Below are 10,513 nucleotides of genomic sequence, written 5' to 3' on the forward strand. Positions count from 1 at the left end.
CTTTCGGTATCAAATACACCGTTGTTTGTCAAAATCTCTGCATGAAATAGTGATTCTCCCTAAAATTAATGAGGGTGGCTGCGTTGCAATTTCAACAATCATTTTCATACCTCATCATCAATAATGGCCTACCGAAATATGTCACCTACACGTAGAGATGGTAACCTGCAATTGTTGCAATCTTTAAAATAAAAATTCCTCATTCTCACGTGCGCTCCAAACTGTACGACTTCTTATGTGGAACACAAAAGAAGATCATTTGAAAGAACTCTCATACAACAAAAGACAGTGTTGTTTTTGAACCCCTTTAACTTTAATTGTATAATCATAAAAAGCCAAAACTTGCTTTAAAATATCTTTGTGTTCAGGTTTGGAACAACATGAAGGTGAATACATGATTCATTTTTATTAAGGAATAGTTTACCCTCATGTCCTTCCAAACCTGTATACGTTTCTTTCTTATGTTGAACACAAAAGAAGATATTTTGAAGAATGTTGGTATTCGAACAGTTGTTGTGTTCAACATAAGAAAGAAACTCACACAGGTTTGGAACGACATGAGGGTGAGTAAATGACGACAACATTTTCATTTTAGGGTGAACTATTCCTTTAAGGGCCATTTCTACCCAATCTAGGCCATCTTCAAACTAGTTTTGTTGTATTTTCGTAATGTATTTGGTTGATTAAGTGATGTTAGATAATATTTTGACTTCAATAAATCAGATATTTAGATTTGTTGTGAGTGCACAAAAAAATTCTCTCAGCATGTAATATCCACAATCAACGGCTATTTAAATGAAAAACATTTCTGCTATTCCAACACCGTGTATTCATTTTATTATGCTTTTTTTTATTATTATAATCAGCATCTTCTCCTTACTCAATAAAGTACCTTCACGGACCCCTGTTTGAAGCCCCCGGAGGTGATACAGGAGACCATGGAAATACAATAAAATACAACATAGAACAAATAGGTTGTAGAATAGTTTTTCAGCACTTAATAGCAGTATTTAACAATCAAATACTAGATGGATAAGAAAGAGAGAGTGAAAAAAACGTAGGGGCAAGGACAGGCGCTTTGTCAAACTGAGAGCTGCCTCTGAGGTCTGAGTCGGAGCAATACAGGTTTTTTCTCGCTCTCTCTCTCTCTACGGTGTATGATGTTTTTTCTCACTCGTTTCCAGGATCACAATGACAAAGTCTTCAAAAGATCAGAGGAACCAAGAGAAGACTGCCGTACCGAAAAGTTAACCATCACTAACGCCTCCGCAGAGCCTGCATGTCTTTCTCTCTGTCTATCTTGCCTTAACAGTGCATCCCTCCTTCATTCACTCACTCGTGTATACAGACTTGCATGTAACACGCAGAGAGTTCAACTGTCCTGCAGGCCTTGACTTCAAAACTGAGAGGTAAGTGACATCTTCCTCTGTTTATGAACAAGACAACAAAAAACAGACAATGAAGTGAGTTAGCGAGTGATAAAACAGACTAATAGATAGTGTTTTATAAGTATATACACATGTATTTCAGTTCTGCAAACAAAGTTATATAAGGCACAGACATGGCTGTGCTGACACTCATCTTGTTTGTTTTTACATCTTGAATGTAAAGCGATGCAGACGCATGGCGCTTGTTTTTGAAACTCATAAGATTGTGTATTGCACCAGACTTGTAGACTAGCGCAAAAACAGGTTCATCTAAGCAACATGGATCTACGTGTAGCATGAAACATTTCATTGATGTTGAGGCCTAGTTTCGGAAAACGACTGGAGTACAGAGGACACATTAGACACTCAGTGTGGATTGAATGAGGTATCTTTTTGACTGTAATGTACCTCTTTTTACATTTAATTAATGAACATCTTCTTTAGTTTATGAGATGCATACACTAATAATAGTTCACTCCATTAGTATTTTGTGGCGTCTATGACATTCTTCAGATTGTGAACGACAGAGTAGAATATTGATAATTTTCGGATAATCTGTAGATGAAACGTGTGAGTTTCATGAGAAACAGAATTGGATTGCGTACAATCCTGTGAGAAAAAGCAGTTTGAATACTTTTTCTTGGTTCTGCGCTCTAAGTACAAAAACTCAAAAATAATAAAAGTAAAGCTTCTATTTCTGGAAATCATATTCAAAAAATATTTTTAAGGGGTAAGTGTTTTTTTTGAGCCTTGAGCATAATTTCTCTCCCCTTTTATGTGCATTTGTAGTTCCTTGAAGACCTGCGTCAATGATTATGGGACTGAAAGTGTGTGCAAGGTTCTTCCCTTTAACACAAAGAGCAGTCAGTAATGACCTATTTTTGTTGATGGTGGACCATGCAAATTATTAATAACTCGGGCTCCTAATAATGTATTGTCTGATTTTACTGTTTTTTCCGCACATTTCATCTTTACACAACAGGGTCTAATAAGCAAACTTTCTCTGATGTTTTTTGCTATTATTGCAAAGTATAATGTCATGTAGAGAAAAATGATTCAGAATTATTATTTATGAAATTAAACTCACCTGACGGATAACGTCCTACAACCGCCTTTATGACTCAGGTGCTGCAAACTACTAGTCCAAGCGATGATGATTCCTGAAAATATATATATAATAAAAAATTAGCCTCAAAGTTCAGTGATTATACTTTACACTTGAAAAGAAAAAAAAAGGCTATTAGGATTTAACAAGAATCCTTCTACTAACAGAATTGCAACAGTTTCTGCATTGTACCTTTAACCTTTTTGGATATTTAAATTATGTCTATGCAAGAGTTCTGTGTTTATTCTGTGAGGATGTTGGCATCCACCAAGGGCATATTTCCTGTATACTGATCATTGCAGCCAAATTTAGCTTTAATATGCATAAGCAATACTTAAACAGTACAGTGTTAGGTCCTCTTTTATTCAGGTATTGAATGAGTATTGGGCTTTTTGTAAGGCGCTAAGTTGATTTTAAACCTCAGATCTCCATTATTATGTATTGGGTCAAACAGAATATGACGATGGTCAACAACAACAAATGAGCAATTTATTTTTTCTTTTCTTTCTTTTTTTTTTTTAAATAATGGAATACGAAAAAGAACATGTAGAATTGGCTTTATGTAAACTGATATTTTAGGTAAAACACATGAATCGTATAAGACAAATTAGTTGAAGAAATTTGTTAGCTGGTTTAATCTATAGTAATTCTAACGATGTTTATATAAAAAAATAGTAGTCTATGGTATGTCTTCATGTAGAAATAAATTGTGTATTTGTATGTAGGTTTAGATGCGAGGCTCTGGGAGGCCTTAGAAACATCACTTAACAGTCTTTGCAGTTATTTGACTATAAATATGTTTTACTATTTGACTATGAAAGGCAAGATATTCAGTCTAGGTAGCACCTGTTCAATATGAACAAAATCTAAAAAAAAAAACAAAAAAACAACAACAGTAAGTCTGTATTTCATCAGATAATACAGATAATTACATAAGATAATTTTTGCTATTTGCTAAATACATATTATATACAAATACTTGATATGGCATGAAAATGTAAGATTTTATTAAAGCTGTTATAAGGACAGACTGCTTCTGAAGCTTGTCTATGTGCAGTTATGTTTGTCTAGGTAGCACCTGTTCAATATGAACAAAATCTAAAAAAAAACAACAAAAAAAAACAACAACAGTAAGTCTGTATTTCATCAGATAATACAGATAATTACATAAGATAATTTTTGCTAATTTTCTAATACATATTATATACAAATACTTGATATGGCATGAAAATGTAAGATTTTATTAAAGCTGTTATAAGGACAGACTGCTTCTGAAGCTTGTCTATGTGCAGTTATGTTTAGCCTTCTGCGATAAACATTTTTAGAACGTATTAAAAAACAGTAAGACATTCAGTTGAGAATTAAATGTTAAATTTGCTAATTTTTCGTCTAGAGCACCGATATGACAAAAAACAAAACAAATAAACAAACACAAAACAATTTGATAATATCAATGATAAATCGGATCAATAATCATTATATGGATGAGACTGCAGTGAGATACATACAGATGTTGTGCTCTGTCATTTTATAGTTTATCATTCTCTCGTTTGAAAACCTTTTGAACAAAACCATTCCAAAATATATTCATCTAATCATACAAAAGCACACATTCGAAAAGTTGTTTATTTAGTATCGCTTTTGTGCAACTTCTAGTGCTAGATTTATCTAATTTGCATACATCATATTCACTTACTGTTTTTTTTTTCATTTTTACAGGTCTAACACTGATGAAATTGAATCAAAGATCGTCTTATAGACATAATTTAAATAAGGCTCAATAGGATAATGCGTAACATTTAACACTGAAAAAGACTAAACATTAAAAAAAATATTGGCAAAAAAAATATATTTCCATGTAAATACAAAAATACAATAAATCTAAATTGCAGATTTTGCCTCTTTCAACGGTTATCCACAAACCAGTATGCGAACACTTTTGTGTTTATCATTATGATTTGGGTTAATATATTTTAGCATTACATTACAGTTATTATAAAATGCCGCCAGCAAAATGTAAACAATTCCTAAACTAAAAATCTTTATTAATATTATTTAAAAGTCTTTATAATAGTATATGCTTTCACGACTTAAAAATGTCACCGTCACAGAGCTGGGAAGACATGGACTGCCAGACATACACTCTTAAAAATAAAGGTGCTTTACGATGCCATAGAAGAACCTTTTTGTCTAAATGGTTCCATAAAGAACCTTTAACAGTAGGGCAGCGAGAGTGAAAAATCTACATTTCTCTGGTCCAGGAATCCGTCTTCTCTCAGTGTATTGTATTACATTCTTTCACCCACATTATGCTAATGGTGAGGTTTGTGTAGGTGATTTCTGCAGGTACATTCATACTGTACTCACCACTGAATTAACATCACCCTCATCAGCCAAACTGCCAAACCTACAACCTATGCGGGGGCCGTCCAGATTCACGGTCTCTCAAAGTTTAATGCCTCTGACCGAGATACAGAGAGAGAGAGAGAGAGAAAAACACTACGTGTGGGTGGAAAAAGGGGTGCAGAGACAATTGTATGCGGTATGGAAACGATTTTATATTGTGGGTATAAGAGGGATACACTTGCAGAAAGAGAGCGGAGGCGGGGTGTACGGAGGTTTCCCTTGTCCACTTCCTGTTCTGTCGTTGTTTCATGGTCAACTTCCCGTCACATGATTTTGAGCAACCACAGATTCTCACTGGCGTAAACACAGTTTGTCTTTTCGCCCACACAAACACATGCACAGAAGAAGAAAAAAATCACACATTAACACACACACATACAGTATATGCATGCACAAAATCAAGCAATCAAGTTAATAATTTAACACACCACATAACATTTAACACAAAACACAACTGTTCACATACATACAAATACAAAACAACTACTCAAACTTGTTCTTATGACCGACCCACACACACACACACACACACAGACACTTGACAGGAAGCTTTGCCTCTCACTCATGTCGTATACACTTACACACACACCCACGCCTTACCTGCCAGTTTGACAACTCTTACGTTCTTTACACTCAAGTCACTAACCACAACAGATGCGAATCTCAAGATAACACTCTGAGCCGCAAGCACAAAAAGTCTCATAACTTGCCAGCATCATTGAAGACAACAAGCTTTCATCCTACAGTTTTTGTTAATTGTTAAAAAATCTTGTAAAGTAAGGTTAGTCCGGATTCAGCCCTGTTTGCTCTATCGTCTGTCTGTTCACCATGAATGAGACCCTCTTTGGACCGAGAGAAGATGGTGGTGATCAATGGGAGACTGTGAGTATGCGACGTGTGATGTAGGAGAATGGATAAAAATAGACTGAGAAGGAAAAGAGGTTAAGGAGGAGAGCAAGACAGAAGAGGGAGAGAGATATAGAAAGACAGAGATAGAGGGAGATCCGTGACTGCTTCCTCAGGATGTGGTTTTCGGTTCAGGGTTTTAAGGGAGGGGGTGACTCTATGACAACCGAAGACTTACCTTTTGATCGGTGGCACCTGTGAAAGAAATGTGTGAGAGAAAGAGTTTTCACATTTAAGTATGATAATGCGCACAAGCGAGGAAGAGCTAGAGAGAGCGCCTGCTTTCACACGTGTTAGCTGGAGAGAAGGGTTGCACACGGCAAACAACTCGCAAGTCGACATGAACAGATAGCACACGAACAAAAACAACAGGTTATGGATAAAGAAAGTGAAGCACTGGTGAGTACTAGACAAACAGAGTGAGAAAGAAGGATGAGAAAGTAAAAATGATAAACAAAGCCACAGAACAAAGGCCGTTTGTTTTCTTTCGATAGCTGTAGACGTTTCTCAGTTTTTTCTTTGCTGTAACGTTTCCGCATTTCTGTATGAATATTTGTCTTTAAAACCAACTGTTACAGAGGAAGACAAAGAAAAACCATTCAGCGGTTGGGAAAATGTCTCATTGCGTTTGTCTGTGTGGTTTGGCTCACTAACGTTTGTGAGGTTGAAAGAATTTTGATGGCTTCTGATTGTCTTTGTGTGTCGTTTCAGTTTTCAGATGCAATGAGCGTCCTTTAACTCGAGGGTGCAGCCATTTGCAACAAGCCACATGGCTGACCTTACATCTCCCGAGGCGGAGTCGCTCTCCTTCGCTCCCATGTTCCGACACCAGGCAGAAGGTCAAAGGTCAAGCCACGACCTTTACCTGCAAGGTTCTATAAGTGGGCTCAGCCCATTTGAGGTCCCGTGTGAAGCCACGGATGGCACCGGGAACGCTCTGAATGGAATAGATCAAACGGGGAACGCTTCTTACTGGGGGAATACATCCCCTGTGTCCTCTATGGAACTGAACAGGAACAAGGCACAAGCTGGAGTTTATGAGGCCAACTGGAGTTCTCACTACCACCAACAAGAGGCGTCAGAGAGTTATGAAACAACTGGGCGTCAGCAACAAAAACTGGATTCATTCTCCGAGGCATTTTGCAGTCATAGCGCCACCCGAATGCCGGGCGGAGGAGAGCAGAGTGGCTTTAACAGCTCTACTCCTCCGTCACATGCCCTCTCTTTCCCTCTGGTTCTTAGCCCACCTCCAACGCCCCTGCCTGCTCCATCCTTTTCTCCTCCTAAACGACCTCAACACTTCTTGCCCAGCCAGATCTTGAGCCAATCACAGATACAAACTCAGACGGATGGGTCGCTGCAGTTCTTTCCCTCTTTACCTTCGCCCTCCACCGGCAGGTTCAATCACCCCATTTGGCTCCAGCTGCAAGCTGACGACAGCGACGGCCTGGACTTAACGCAGCACCTTCCACAAGATTCAAACTCCTCTCTGGTTTATTCAGAGCATGGAGGGCCTCATCTGAAACATATTAACTCCCTGCAGAGAGGTACAGGTAACATAACACCATGTTTTGTGTGTTGATCTGTCTTGGCATGCCGTTATTTTTAAACTTAAAGTGTGACTTTTAATAAAACAAGTGCTTTTCTTGCTTAGACTGTTCACTGCAAATGTCCCTCAACCCTGTACTGGTTCAACATCACCATCACCAGGCCTGCACGCAACAAGAGCTGGGTCACGAGCCTGGAACATCCGAAGATCACATGACTTGGTCTCAGGTTTGTCATCTGCACATTCAGACAGATCATTAGTCTGGTCAAGCATAATCGACTGATGCATCAATGGCTTTAATGTCATAGCAGCCCATTTAATTTTAATGTTCTGTATTTTAAGCTGGTTATGCTAGCATGCAACATTCATTACAATGTATAGAACCTTTTTTTTTCATTTTGACAGATTGGGCAATCATCTCATTCATTTGGACCTTCTCTAGACCAGTCTAGTCTCCATGTGCAGGGGTCAGGGCCAGGAGAAGGAACACGATTCGGCTACGGACTGAACTTTGGTCCTGGGTCCTCAGACAAATCTCAGGTGCCCGTCAGCACACAGGCAAGAGACCATTAATTTACTACATCATTTTGTACCATTCAAAAGTTTGGGGTCAGTAAGATCTTCAAGAAATTTTAGACAAATTAATACTTTTTTGATCAATTTAATTAATCCTTGGTGAATAAGTGACAATAAAGATATTTATAATGCTACAAAAAAAACAAAACATTTTAAATAAATTCTGTTTATTTTTTTCTTTTTAAACTTTCCATTCATCAAAAAATCCTGAACAATATTATCATGGCTTCCATGAAAAAAAAAAAAACTTTACAACTGTTTACAACATTGATAATAATAGGAACTGTTTCTTTAGAACCAAATCAGCACATTAGAATAATTTCTGAAGACAAAAAATTACATTTAAATAGAAAACTGTTATAAATAAAACTGCAATAATATTTTACAATATTACTGTTTTTACAGTGTTTTCTGATTAAATAAATGCAGTATTGGTGAGCATAAGACACTTCTTTCTAAAAAAAAAAAAAAACAACCCCAAGCTTTTGAACGGTAGTAATATACAACATGTGAAATATACAGGTTAAAACCACAAGCCTTTATGCTTGGGAGCATCATTTTAAGCAGAATCACTCACATGCAGCTTTATTTGCCTCACGTAGAATGTTCCCAGTTCCGTATATACTGGAGTCCCTTTCAACAGTGTGATCCAGATGAGTAGAGACCTAATGGAGAACTGGGAAGAAGCTACACCTCACTATATGCCACCTCCAATGCTGAACCCAACACGTAGTGGAACGGGACTCTTTTGCAACCTACTGTCTTCCCTAGCTGTGGAAAACAGAGCATTGTGGACAGACGAGAGGAAAGATGATGACTCACAAAGGTCAGCATTCAAATGTTTGTTTGTTTTTCTCAGTTTTGGTCACTCATTTGGTGTCGTCATACATGAAGCATTTGTATTATTTCAGCTAATACTAATTTTTATTTTGTATTTTTATTTAGAGCATGTCTGAACAGCTAAAATAAATGTTACTTATTTGACAACAATAATTTGTCAGGACATAAATAATGCACAGTTGTGTCAAGTTTTTGCTTTCTTGATTTGGTGAGCATCTGCTTGGTTGTGTTGAATCTTCCTTATTTTAACCCTCTGGCATTGTTCACATGGCAGTAAAAAAAATATATATATTTTTTTTTTTATTTAATTGAATGTTTTATATTGTATCTTGATAGTTTTTTTAAATGTAATATTTAGGTTTTTTTAGGAAATGTTTGGTTCTAAATTATATTCATAGTTATGATCCATTTGATACCTGCAAACCACTTTTTGAGCATAGACCTGAAAATTACATTTCCAACTTAAACTGTCGTAAAACTTGAACTGGGGACAGTTTCATAAAACAAGTTTACCAAATAAGCCTATTTAGAGCATGTCTGAACAGCTAAAATAAATGTTACTTATTTGACAACAATAATTTGTAAGGACATAAATAATGCAAGTTTTTGCTTTCTTGATTTGGTGAGCATCTGCTTGGTTGTGTTGAATCTTCCTTATTTTAACCCTCTGGCATTGTTCACATGGCAGTAAAAAAAATATATATATTTTTTTTTTTATTTAATTGAATGTTTTATATTGTATCTTGATAGTTTTTTTAAATGTAATATTTAGGTTTTTTTAGGAAATGTTTGGTTCTAAATTATATTCATAGTTATGATCCATTTGATACCTGCAAACCACTTTTTGAGCATAGACCTGAAAATTACATTTCCAACTTAAACTGTCGTAAAACTTGAACTGGGGACAGTTTCATAAAAAGTTTAAGTGAGTTATTGAAGTTAGCCGTTATGAAAAATGCACAAAATACAATTTTTTTAATATGAAATATGAAATATAAAAACGTTTTACTCAAAAGCTGCAAGAAAACCAAAGCCATGAATCTAAACAAGTTGCGTTCCAAATTTGAGGTTGATATCACAAATAAACGAGGTCTCAGTAAGATTTAGTTTGGGTGCAATACCAAACATTTCTACAACAAAAAAATCCCTTCCCATTAATTTTCAATGACTGTGAACAATACAAATATGACCATTTAACCTTTTCAAATCATCCAAACATTTAAAAATCCCTTCCCATTAATTTTCAATGACTGTGAACAATACAAATATGACCATTTAACCCATTTAACCTATGCCCATGATTTTTTTGTGTGCGCGCGCGCGCGCGCGCATGTTCACATAGCAAGTGCCAAAATCTTTACTAAGTTTCGTACCTGCCCATTCCAATAAAGTAAAAAATTTAAAAAACAAATAAAAAATAAACGATATGTGAAATTTACCCAGAGGGATAAGAAACTTATGTGTCACGCGTTTCTGAGACAGATGATTTCATTAAACTTTGTCAATTCACACCCAAGGTGCATAAATATAGGCCCAGAGTTCCAAGCTGAGCTGCCAGATCTGATTATAGGAAGAGAGCATGAGGTGTGTCCAGAGGAACCAGTCAGGGAGGAGTTACTATGGAAACCTTGGGCAGAGTTAGAGGAAAATGACATCCTTTTACAGCACGGTAATCAAAATCAAATATTTTAATTACCATTACAC

At 36.3% G+C, this 10,513-nt stretch overlaps 1 protein-coding gene across 1 annotated transcript in view; it reads left to right on the forward strand.

The window, feature by feature from the left end:
• The first annotated feature begins 829 nt into the window (after window positions 1-829).
• LOC107683576 (uncharacterized) overlaps window positions 830-10,513 on the forward strand; it is a 15,515-nt gene continuing 5,831 nt past the window's right edge. Inside the window, exons 1-6 of the mRNA XM_016479649.1 lie at window positions 830-1,409; window positions 6,556-7,391; window positions 7,499-7,620; window positions 7,799-7,951; window positions 8,572-8,795; window positions 10,327-10,478. Of these exons, the coding sequence (XP_016335135.1) occupies window positions 6,614-7,391; window positions 7,499-7,620; window positions 7,799-7,951; window positions 8,572-8,795; window positions 10,327-10,478 (1,429 nt within the window). The 5' untranslated portion in view covers window positions 830-1,409; window positions 6,556-6,613. The remainder of the gene's footprint in view (window positions 1,410-6,555; window positions 7,392-7,498; window positions 7,621-7,798; window positions 7,952-8,571; window positions 8,796-10,326; window positions 10,479-10,513) is intronic.

Source organism: Sinocyclocheilus anshuiensis, unplaced genomic scaffold (assembly GCF_001515605.1).
Source record: "Sinocyclocheilus anshuiensis isolate Anshui unplaced genomic scaffold, SAMN03320099.WGS_v1.1 scaffold874, whole genome shotgun sequence".
NCBI classification, from domain to species: domain Eukaryota; kingdom Metazoa; phylum Chordata; class Actinopteri; order Cypriniformes; family Cyprinidae; genus Sinocyclocheilus; species Sinocyclocheilus anshuiensis.